This window comes from Mytilus trossulus, chromosome 8 (genome assembly GCF_036588685.1).
Source record: "Mytilus trossulus isolate FHL-02 chromosome 8, PNRI_Mtr1.1.1.hap1, whole genome shotgun sequence".
Taxonomy (NCBI): Eukaryota; Metazoa; Mollusca; class Bivalvia; order Mytilida; family Mytilidae; genus Mytilus; species Mytilus trossulus.
The window spans coordinates 32,997,299-33,010,379 of NC_086380.1; the positions used below are offsets into that span (position 1 = coordinate 32,997,299).

At 31.8% G+C, this 13,081-nt stretch overlaps 1 protein-coding gene across 4 annotated transcripts in view; it reads right to left on the reverse strand.

Annotated features, from left to right (window-relative positions):
• The window catches only part of LOC134680843 (NAD(+) hydrolase SARM1-like), a 33,999-nt gene extending 24,183 nt beyond the window's left edge, over positions 1-9,816 (reverse strand). For 2 of the 4 annotated variants that reach the window (XM_063540098.1, XM_063540096.1), the window contains exons 1-4: positions 9,719-9,816; positions 2,971-4,612; positions 2,413-2,589; positions 545-669 (exon numbers count right to left, since the gene is read on the reverse strand). In XM_063540098.1, the coding sequence (XP_063396168.1) occupies positions 545-669; positions 2,413-2,589; positions 2,971-4,608 (1,940 nt within the window). In that variant the 5' untranslated portion in view covers positions 4,609-4,612; positions 9,719-9,816. Of the gene's footprint in view, positions 1-544; positions 673-2,412; positions 2,590-2,970; positions 4,613-9,718 lie in introns of all 4 variants that reach the window. The other 2 variants (XM_063540097.1, XM_063540095.1) reach the window with 1 other exon arrangement.
• Positions 9,817-13,081: the final 3,265 nt, after the last annotated feature.

Genomic DNA, 13,081 nt, shown 5'->3' on the forward strand with positions numbered 1-13,081 from the left:
TCGAATTATAATATTTGCTAATTTTTAAGCAAGATGATCATGAACCTATTATCTATAAATGTTTATCAGATTAAAGAATAAATGATGCTATATGAAATCCATAGTATATTTTTTTCATTTTTAATCAAATGAAATATAAAGCATTTGATATTTTTTTTTCATTATGTTTGTATAATTTTTTAAAATATTGCAATGTCTAATATACAGCTGAGTTTGTATTCTTTAAACACTTAGGGTGATACCCAACACCTTGACTAAAATTAATTTGGCTTGTTTTATTTTCTTAAAATTTCGACAAAGTATTTTCTTTTACCCTTTGACAAAAATATAAAAATTTCAAAAAATTTGAACCAACTGATTAATCAGAAAAATTATACTGGTTATATAGCAGTTTGACAGATACTTATTTTGATCATTGAGAAGCTTATCATTGTATTATTACCTTAACAACACAGTGTAATTAAAACGTTTAACTGTTTTTACAGAGTTATCTCCCTGTAGTGTTATGTACCACCTTAATAGTACATTATTCAAGACAACTAACCTTTTTCTTGCTATTTTACATGTCATTCCTATACTATTCTGGAGTTCATCTTCAGTTAACAGTAATAGAATATCTCCATCTACACGACAACTCACAAAGGCATCAACATAGTCTTTAAATCCAACCTGCTAACAAGAGGCATGTTATAAATACCTTAGAGACACAACTACGACTACAGTCATATTAGACAACAATTATTGTGACCTTTGTGTAGGATTTCAAGGTCATAATAAGGTCATGATGATGAACAATACATAGTCTTTTAGTCATCTTATCTTTTTACGTTTTTTTATATTGCTGTTTAAAACTTTCTGTGAAGTACATCAACTGATATCAGAATCCTAGTGTTCTTTAAAACATTATTTAAAGACTTCATAATGAGTGAGACATTGAGGTAATTCATTGATCCAAGATTTAATATTTTCAGACACTCGTCTAGATGATAATTATATATAATATGAAGCAGGCATGTAGCCAGGAATTTCCAAGGGGGGGATTATTTGGACTCACAAACTTGACTTTAACAGTCACAATTCGAACAAAGCGTTGACTTTTACAGTGCTTATTTGTTTTCAAGGGGGGAGTTCGGACGAACCCCTAAACCCTCTTGGCTACGGGTATGTGAAGAGGTCTTTTTGCATGGTTTGGTTGGTTTCTCAAGGACATTTTTCTCAATTCTCTTTTTATTCATGAATGTCATTCTGTCGAACATTAGTTCAAGTTTTGATATCTCTCAATTTTGCATTTAAAGGCTTTTGAATTTCAAAGCATTAAAATTTCTTTCATTAAATTAAAAACTGCAAAATCTACCAAAATTGCCTCATTTTGAGACCTTATAATCAATACTAAGATATGTGTCTAGGTCAAATACCAAGATTTTCAACTTTAAGATGTGTTATACAGAGATGTTAATGAAGGTAAAATATTTATTTTAGTGAAAGTAGAAGGATGACGGCTCAACTTTATCATCACATGATCACAAGGACATCATAACTGACACTTCTGCACTTTTATAGCGTTTATTTCATCTTATTTGTTTGAAAATGTTACTAATTTTGCTATTTCAGGACCATGACAATTGCCCTCCCTTGTCTTATACTACATGTACCTCCTCATGAAAGCAAATAAACCCATTTGAATGGCAGATCATAACACACAGCCTTGTCACTGTAACCAAATATATACATGCAAGAATTGAATATTTAAGTTATATTGATTCTAGACCCCACAACCAAGGAAAGAACACTTTCTTTGAAATTAAAGATGAAAATGAATTAAAAGATGAAAAATTAATTAAAAGAAGATCTTGTAATAATAATTTATTATATAGATGTACAGTTTTGACAGTTACAGTAAATTGATTCAGGAAAGCAATATTGCACAGAGATGCCACTGACTTACAAATAAATTACAAACCATTTCTGTTTCAAGTCTGAAAAAATAAGCCTAACTTTATGTATGTGTGTCATTGAGACTTAAGTTTCTTTTGTGAGTGAGTTGGTCCATACAAAAATCTTTTTATTCTTTTGTGAGTTAATAAGTCCATACATATACATTTTGTTTCTCTTATGAGTGAATTAATGAATATATGAGGCACTTCAGATAGAAATCAACCTTTTGTAAGTTATTTTAGGTACATATTCACGTTAAAGATCTTGATTAATTTCGCAACAATCAGTCACAAAATTAAAGATGAATTTGCCCTATTTTGTAGGGTTCTTATAATAAGTCAATTTTCAAATAGCTACATACATTGTGCTTATATATAATTACTGTAGAGATATTTCAACAAAAAAAAGGTTAACAGATGTATTGAATTTAATTTGCATTCTATCAGAGGCTGCTCATAAAAGTGCTTAAAATAATACCTGTTTAATCCAGTGAGCTACATCCTCTATATTCCAGACAGGCACTTGAGGTGTAAGTTTATGTGGCACATCTTCTCCTATGATCTTTAAGGCCTGGGCTGCTAGCTTTGATGCTGTGGCATTGGGACTACTAGCTACAGTTTTCAGTGGTTCAATAGCACCAATATCATAAAATATCTAAATCAAAAGAATACAGGGATCATGTGAATAGAAAACTATATAGCTATAGTGTATTATTTATCTATAACATCATGAACATTTAAATGGTTTGTAGGGTACAATTTAAAATTTGAAAAAACGCCTCATTTCGTCTTTTTTTTATATCTTTATCATGTTTTTTGATTCATGATGGTTTTCCTTTTTTGGTTGTGAATGTTTCTATGTGTTGTTCTAGATTTCTTGATGATTTCTAATTACCATATTTTTTTCTAAAAAGTAAACATAATTTAAGAGAACTTAAAAATATCAGTTCCTACTGATGCTGTGTGCATACAGCGATGTACAAGTATGTATGTGATGAAATTTTTTTTTTTAAATTTTTTTATTTTTAAAATTTACCCCAACTCTTCCTTGTTCAGCTTTTATACCAGCTTCCATGGCAAAGTGAAAAGCAGCAAGGGCTTGGGCTTCTTCTCTTCGACTAGAAAGTAAAGGGATGAGGTGTTCCAAGTAGATGCTGTCACGACCTTGACGATGTGCAAGGTCATTTTTAGCAAACACTGATGGTTTTGTACTGTTTATAAATGGCATTACAAGGTCCAATGTCCCAGATTTCATCACAGCTGCTTCAAGTTCTTTATTGGCAACAAGGACGCAAATTGCTAAACAGGCATAATAGCGAATATTATCGTCTGCCATAAACGCCAAGGGAAATAACCACTCAGGAACATTATGTGTTGCCATTTCCTCTTGAACTTCACTTCCTCCAAACAAAGACAAATTAGAAATAGCTTTGGCACATCTTCGTAATACTCCAAGATCGGCACTTCGACACCAGTGAAGTATAATGTCCAGTCCTCCGAGTGCCACCATTTTAGATGCTGCCTCGGCAGAAACCTTGAACAATCCCTCTAAGATACCGGTTGTATATTTTGCAAATTCATGATTATCTTTCAAACTTAACGTCATGTTGATAACCGTCTCAAGTCCATTCTCTACCACATATTTTCTATTTTCCGTTGATAGAATTTGTTCTAGTAGACCAGCGGATGCTTTAAGAAGGTCTTTATTTGATGATGAGCAATTTTGGATGACCATGTCCAGAATTCCCTCCTGTCTGATGACATCACATAAACCGTAGGATAAGTCTCGACCATATATTTCCATTTTCCATGCATGTTCTATGATTCTTAAAATGCTGTTTAAATGTTTTATTTCCTCGTTAACATTACCATTTGCATTTTTGATGGCTTCTATATGTTGTTCTAAATTTCTTGACGATTTTTGATAACTGACTTTTAGATTTGTTAGGCACTGCCAGGAAATATGAGAGTCGCTGGAGTATGACGGGGGGAGTTCAAGGGGATATTTTAAACACAGAGCAGGTACAGCTTCCTCTTTCTCCATCAAATCATCAATAATGGCGTCTTGTGAGAAAGAATCTTGAGATAAACATGACATAGATGACTGTACAGATGAACATTCTGAGCTACGAAATTTGACTTCTTTAGATTTTGAGAAAGAGCTAGATTCTTCAGAGGCTTGTGAGGACATAATACCTTTACTCTTGCTCTCTACTTGTTTGTACGCCTCTACTGATGACTTTTGACCCATCTGAAGACTACTTTTACTGGCTTCGGCTTGGACCATTTTTCCCTTCCCTCTTTCATCCTTACTGGACATCTTCATACTCATAGCTGCTTGTTCCGTTTCCTCAGACTTGGACAAATCAAAATAGACTTTGGCACTTTCCGAAACTTTTTTATTCCCTAATATTCCTGTGTTATCATCTATATTATCTGAGGAACTGTGTGCAGCTGCTTTGTACGATACTGATTTGTTGGATTTCTGAGCTCTTGCTTCTTTAAACAAAGAACTTTCTGATACAGATTTGTCGATCATTTTGTCTGGATCAAATTTATTCATGGATCTGATACCTTTCCTATCCAACAAGGGGCCAGTCCTACTAAACATGGAATCAAAATCATCGTCATCATCATCATCATCCAATGATCTCAATTTCCCTTTCTTATCCATTATTCTGAAAAACAATAACAAGTTTAATACATAATTTTTTCCCTTTTTATATTTAACATATGTATTCAATTGATATTTTATAGTGTGTCTTTCTATGTTGTGATGTTACAATATTGTTTCAGATAAGGTTGAAGGTTTGGAACCATTAAAACATTTAATCCCATGCAACTGTTTACACATGTCCTAAGTCAGGTATCTGGAGTTCAGTAGGTGTCGTTTGTTGATGTGATTCAAAAGTGTTTCGCGTTACTCGTTTTTTTTATATATAGATAATAGACCATTGGTTTTCCCCATTTGAATGGTTTTGCAATAGTAAATTTTTGGAGCCCTTTATACATGTTATATATGCAGCTTTCTGTTTTCAGCATAATCCTTTCTAGTTAAAGCTTTGTGTTGAACATGTTGAAGACCATTCCTTGACCTATAATCATGATAATGGTTTACTTTTATAAATTGTGTCTTGAATGGAGTGTTGTCTCATTGGCACTCATACAAAATCTTCCTACATATGTATATATCTATGTTAATTATATATATAAGGGTTTAGAATATTCATGCCATATGGTATTTCAATCTACCACCTTTTCCTTACATCAATATACACGATATACATGTATGAGTAACTCATATTAAATACTGTATCAAATTTGCATACATAATACTGTATCAAATTTACATACATGACATACATGTAGATACCATATAACTGATGACGTCTGCCTTGTAGGCGAAACATGAAGACAATAGCAAAAAAAAATTGCAGACCATTTGAAGTGTTGCTGTCAATTTTGATCATCAATCTATATTTATATTGGTAAAATTAAGTTATCTCCCTTACCAAGTCTTGCAGATATTTTTCTTATAAATGTATGCACATATATGTACAGTAGTAAGTAACAATGACTTTTTTTTACTTGACTACATTACTACTTAATTGTCTGTCACTAATGGTTGTCTTTCCTATTCATAAATTTATAAAATTTAATGTACAATTTCATGGAAAATGACAATCTCATTTGTATGGGTTTTTCTAAATTTTGTTAAACTGAAAAATAACAAACATACAGGGAACCATTAATAAAGACCATGAAAAGCTTGCACAGTTAACATAGCATATTGTTGTAAAGTTCTAGGGTTAAAAGAATGACCTAGCCAGCCTCTTATCTAAAAATAAATAAAAATATAATGTATATCGGACCATAATTTGCTATTGGGCTCCGTTTCCTATAACTATAGAAAAGTGATAAAATGTGAATTACTGTAAGACAAGTAGCAACTACATCTAAAGATGCCATTATTTTTATCAACATACAAGTGTATGCTACTCTTCCCTAGAAAAAAAATTAAAATATACGAATTTCAAAGATTCTACAACCGTATTTTTGTGTTGTTTCTCGCGTTACTTATTGCTTCCGAAGAAAATGCCGAGAACTATAAGTATTTATGTAGCAGATGTAAGAACAGTGGCGTGATTTTTGTGTCCGATTTCGTAACGCAATTTTTAGATGATGTAATCTGCTTTGTTGTAATAGAATTCTTAAAAACAATATGCAAATATGAACTCTCGCGAGATGTTCAAACAGGTAAGTCCGAGATGATTTACATTCTTGTTTTGATCTTCGTAATAATTAAGTAAGAAAGTTACGTTGTCGTTATGCGTTACATTTCACACGAAACAGAAGTCCAGTTATTTATTAAAATTGTTTTTGTCCTTTTAGTTCTAACCATTTCCGGTCATATGTGAAACACGTGACTAACATGTGATAACACCATTACGGCCGGATGTACGAAATACTAGGTCTAAACATTGTTTTTGTTTCCAACGGGATGTTAGCAAACATAATCTGTAGACTTGTTTCGTCTTGTTTAAAAGAGGAAAATACAATTGTCAAAGAGATTGCGCCGGTGGTCTGTTATTTTTCCTATGTGCATAATGTTACATACGATCCTGTGTGAAAATAAATGCCCAATGACTTGACAAAATCGATTTCATATTTGACAGACGTTAGAACACACTTCGTTTCCCGATAATGACGTGAAGAGTCCTTGGAAAAATCAGTCGAAATTATGTCTCTTATCATTGTACCAATACTCGTTGGATTGATTTAACTTCAGCAGTAAATATGACTGGATATTTTAGGTGAATAAATATAATTTAATAACAAATACATGTTAATATACCGTTACACTTAGAATGTACAAAGTTGGAATCCTGTCACAGTTTTTTATTAATATTTTTTATTCATGTTCTGCAAACACTTACCAGAAACGCAATAAACTTGTCAAAGGAGAAGTAAACTTTTACCATGCATGACTTGAAAGGAAGTACTTTATTGATTTTAGCCCACTAAAGTAGGTTAAAATGTGGAAACCATGTAGATGGTGTACAGGTCACAAGTATCACATTGTGCCTATTTTAAAGATTTTAATTCCAAGTTAAAAGTTTTTTTCTTTACTGGATTTAAAGAATGTTACATTGCCAATGATTTGGAATAAATTGTATATAACTGGAATATCGAAACCAAATATAAATACATTTTTTTTTGCTTAAACATCAAGATACAACGATTATGGTATCCTGTATCAATGGAGAAAATATGGAAAATTCTGAATAAATTGTACTAATTGTTTTCAAAACAAGCACATATTTAGGAGTTTTATAATACTGTTACATTTAAGATGGATTTTAAGAAAAAGTATACTGTTCAGATTATTTTAAGCAGATTTTGCAATAAAAAAAAACTAAAAAAATGCTTTCGGTTTCTTATGGTTTCCTGTCAGGTTTAAAAAAAACTTTAATATAACATTGAAAATAGATTTTAAATATTAACATGAAGCAAGTAACACTAGTAATGGTGTTTATTTATGCCTTTTGAATTATATTGTGCAAAATAAAGAAAATAAAGATTGGTTTCCTGTTTGGTTTCATGTCACGTAAACGGTGAATCAAATATATGTATACATGTATACAAGAAAACAAATTTAAATCATGTTTTTGAACTTGAGAATATAACATGTGAAAGGAGTAAAAAAAATTGCAAGTACATCATGTACATGTAGTATACGGATTTTTGGGAAAAGTGAATTATGAACAGATATATCATGTTAAGGAGGGGTATTTGCGAAAAATACCAGTCGAGAGAATGTTAAATTTCACGAGCCGTAAGGCGAGGGAAATTCATTTTCAAGACTGGTATTTTTTCGCAAATATCCCTCAAAAACATGATATATCTGTATAATTACACCGACTGTTTATGTACAAAAACGCATTGATGATCATGACATTGCAAGCGTCCAGTCGGATAGAGTATTTTTTGGCAAATACCACGGCAGAGAGGGTAAAAAAGGCATATCCTTTTAGAAAATACCCCGGCGACGTTAAAAATAAACAATATTCATCTGATAACAGTAAATTGGTTAAAAATACACTGGCTATCAACCAATCAAAACCCCAGATTCTTACATAAGGTGTAATTATCAATAAAATCTAAATCTGACAAACTGACTTATATAACATGTATAATAATACATGTACATGTAGTTAGCAATGTTAGAAAAGAAAATACAAATTTACATCTGATCTACATGTACATGATGTAGCAGATGTACAAGTACATTGTAACAAATTCACTTGAACAGATTCAGTTGTACCCCTTAGAAAGTTGTACAAATGTACTACAAAAAGTACATTGTACCAATACATACTATTTGCAAGGTAAAAATGTAGGAGTTAATACAATGCCTTGCTGAGTGCAGCCTGATACAACTGCAGAGCATTGCAGAGGTGGAACCCTGAACCCAGTGAGTTGGGGCAAACTTGGACAAAATATTCAGGCTTGATACTGTCTGATTTTGGATTGTGATCAAATTTTTGACATGATATAGGTTTCTGACACTAAATATATGTGGTCAAAGATCTTACAAAACTATTGTGCATTACTGTGCAATTGAATATTTATTCTTGAAAAAAAATATGAATACCTTAAAAAGATTGGCAAAGAAATTCCCCCAAACTTTTTGAAACACCCATTGGAGCAATAACCCCAACACTTAATCTCAGCCTTTCATATAATGTCTTGTTTAACCAAATCATTAGGCAATAATTGATTTACTTAATCAACAATTGTCTAATGATTATCCTTAGGTAATGCCACTTATAATCACTTAGTTCAATCAAATCCTGATTAATTAAAGTTACGTAATCAACAAGGTTGAAACCCCCTTTTTTTTGGCCGAACAATGCATTGGAATGGGGATATAAAGCTGGAACCCCCTCTTTTAAACTGGTTGGATCCCTCCCTGGAGGCTTCTAAATAACACTTGTTTTTTTTACTTGGGTCTGATTGATCACATATATCACATTTTGGCATTTTTTAATACATTGTACATGTAATGTTTCCTTGTTGTGTTGATTTTTCGATTTCACAAGGGTGTATTTTCTGGTAGAATGCTTATATTCTTACATGTATGTCATCGTTCTATGAAGTCGTTTAGCTTGTTCATAATAAAAGCATATATATGCCATATAAAAAGTAAAATCAGACCAATATCTGACATTTGTCTGAACATTTTTAGTGTAAATACCACCAAATCACGAACATAGGTTGAAAAAAATATTACCTTGAATTTGACAGTTGTAGCTTCAGTAATTAATCCTACATTTTATTGCAGTAAAAGATTTCTGTGTCATAAGCATATGTCTTGGGTATTTCAAAGCACAACTATTCTTTTATTTGTAATTACGAAAATTGATTGCTTTAATCAGAGCTCTGTATATTTGTATGCCATGTAGTGATACACCATTTGTGTGTTTATCAAATTTTCTATCTTTAAAGTTTGATATGGAGTTCACTGTTTTATTACATCCACCGACTGCTGTTATACAAAATATTATGCAGGACAAATTGACAATGATTACGTTGGCATCACCGTTGTTTCGAAATGACATATTTCATTATTTGATCAGATGACCATAAATGACAAAATATGTAAACAAACGCAGACATACACTTTGCGTGTAAAACGTAATGCACTAAAAAACTAATACATATGATCAAAACAATAATGGTTGAACATTAGAAAGAGATATATGGATCGTCCCTTTTCTTACCATATGGTTACTTTATCATTCACTGACAAATCGTTGTGGAATTTGCGTAAAATACATTCCCGAAAATATCCGTCATTTATTTACTTTTAACACAGAAGAACTGGAAGAAGAAAGATAACTCGGTCAGTCTCTCGTTGGTGGTCTCACTAATTAGGGACAAGAAGCGATAAAAAGCGTCGAGAAGCGACAAAAAGCGTCAAGAAGAATATTTAGCGACAAGAAATTAAAAAAAATCTTACAATAGATACTTATTTCAAATAAATATATATACATATATTTAAAAAAACAAACATACATAAGCGTGCAATGAAATCATTGATCTTTAAACACCATGTTCTTTTAATTTTTTTTTACTATATTCCTATCACTAAAATCAAGCATTGTGTATTTTAGACGTTTCCTACACCGATTTTTGGTTGGGTAAACAAGAATCTATTATTTAGAATTTAAAATTTGACCAAAGAAATATTTTGCAGCACATAAATATTACTATCTTATTGTCATGATTAGGACTGATATATTTGTCGCTGAACATGAATCAGCTTCATCAGGTATTTTTTTTTGCTAATTCCCAACTGAAATTTTAGATTGACTAAAGCAATGTTTTGCAACACATAAGTGTAAATATCTTTTTGTATTATGATTGATATATTTGTCGCTGCTCATGAAGCAGCTACATCAAATGGCAATTCTTCATGAATGTCTTGTGGAATAGAAATATTTATTGAGAAATATTTCAAATTGTAAGCTACCTTTTTTTATAAGCAAGTATAAACGAAGAAGTATTACTAGACTTAAATGCAGGATTGAAAGGGTAAAGGCATGATAGGTAGGGCCTAAGTTTTAAAATCTTTTTGTAAGCCTTAATTGCAATACATAAAATAACACATGCTTAATAGGCTTTTCTGCACTGGCTGTGTCATTTAGATCCTATGTGCAAAAATGACAAAAAAGGACCTAACGAGTTAAGTCCCTGCTAAACTGAAGACAACAGGTTTCAGCTCTAGAGTTCCCAGTGAAGTCATTTCATTTCTGCAAACACACAATTGAAGATTTACAGTGAAAACATTAAATCTGTAGCACATCTTGACATGTACTTGTGTGCTTACTTATCATGCTCTGTTAAGTGACAAGAAATAAAGTTATTAGAAACATGTAACAAGTTGCGCTTTTAAAGTTACGATTGTTAAGCTGTTTAAAATAGACAGAATTGCCATCCATACAATTCTTTCGATTAGTCCCACAATGTAATCTGTATAAGTTAAATGTAAATGTTGATGATACAAATCACTAAAAAAAAAAATAGCATAACTTTCAATTTTAAGCCAACAATGTTCCCCTAAAAGACACATTACTTATAATTTACATTCATAAAATTGGCAGGAACTATATTAGCCGACAACCGATTTACGAGCGGCCAAAACAGGTCGGTTTCTGACAGCGAAAAAAATTATACATTTCTTCTTTTTTCTACTTATTCCTTTGTTCTTCTCTTCTCTTTTTCTCACTTCATAAAACATAAAATAGCACATTTACTGCATGGTTAAATTTTTTAGTGTGCAGCTAAACAATTCAAAATGTGGGGTAAACGTCAAAGGGACAGCAACCTAGAAATCAAAATAACCAAAAGACATGTTCACGCTTAAATTTGAAAAGGATATGCACGTTTTCCTCAATGATACAACATCCCAGCGACTAAAACATCCAAACCACGAACGAACTTTTCACTTGGCAGATGCTACCATTTGTTTAAGTTTTTGTATGGATTTGATTTTATTTTCCACCTATAAAAACTGTCCACAATAAAAACGCCAATAGTGATGAAAGTGGCATTCAACACCAAGATAGCAATAAATGAAGCATTGTGTATTTTCGACGTTTCCTACATCGTTTTTTGGTTTGGTAAACAAAAATCTATTAACTCGAATTTTCATTTGACTGAAGAAATATTTTGCAACTCATAATTATTACTATCTTATTGTATTGTTACTGAAATATTTGTCACTGGAAATGAATCAGCTTCATCAAATAACACCTCTCTGTCATTACCTTGTAGAATCTATTAACTGTAACTACAAATAGACTATAAAACAACGTTTTGCAACACATATATGGTACTATCGTTTTGTTTTATGATTGATATATTTGTCGCTGCACCTGACGCAGCTACATCAAATGGCAATTCTTCATGAATGTTTTGTGAAATAGAAACATTTATTGAGAAAAATTTCAAAATGTTAGCTACCTTCTTTTTTTTTCAGCAAGTGCATGTTTAAGAAGTATTACTAGACCAACATATAAGATTGGACGGGTAATAGCATGATAGGTAGGGCCTAACTTTTAAGGTCATTTAGTCCAACACAATTTAAGGTTGGTGACTTTTTGCTTCAACTTTCAACTTAGTTAAACTTTTTAAATGAATAATAAGTCCGTTTTCAAACTTTCGGTAGAAACTTTTACTTGTACAATTTTTTGTCTTTATAAGAAAGGGTGTGTTTTATGTGCAAGAGTTGCTAAAATTTCTAGGAATATATCGCAGTCATAATTTTGATGCATTATTTTGTAGCTAAGTTAACATGTCGTTTTAGCAGCATAGCATTCCTGCACTGGCTGTGTCTTTTAGATCCTATGTGCAAAAATGACAAAAGGACATAAAGAGTTAAGTCCCTGCTAAACTGAAGACTACATGATTCAGCTCTAGAGTCCCCAGTGAAGACATTTCTTTTCTGCAAACACACATTTTAAGATTTACAGTGAAAACATTAAATCTGTAGCACATCTTGACATGTACTTGTGTGCTTACTTATTATGATCTGTTAAGTGACAAGACATATAGTAATTAGAAACATGTTACAAGTTACGCTTTTAAAGTTACGATTGTTTAAAATAGACAGAGTTGCCATCCATACAATTCTGACGATTAGTCCCACAATGTAATCTGTATAAGTTTAAATGTAAAATGATGATGATGCAAATCACTAAAAAAAAATAGCATAACTTACAATTTTTAGCCAACAATGTTCCCCTAAAAGACACATTACTTATAGTTTACATTCATAAAAATGACAGGAACTATATTAATAGGCAACCGATTTACGAGCGGCCAAAACAGGTCGTTTTTTTACAGCAAAAAAAATATACATGTCTTCTTTTTTCTATTTATTCCTTTGCTCTTCTCTTCTCTTTTTCTCACTTTATAAAACATAAAATAACACATTTACTGCATGGTTGAAATTTTTTAGTGTGCAGCTAAACAATTCAGAATGTGGGGTAAACGTCAAAGGGACAGCAACCTAGAAATCAAAATAACCAAAAGACATGTTCACGCTCTAATTTGAAAAGGATATGCACGTTTTCCTCAAT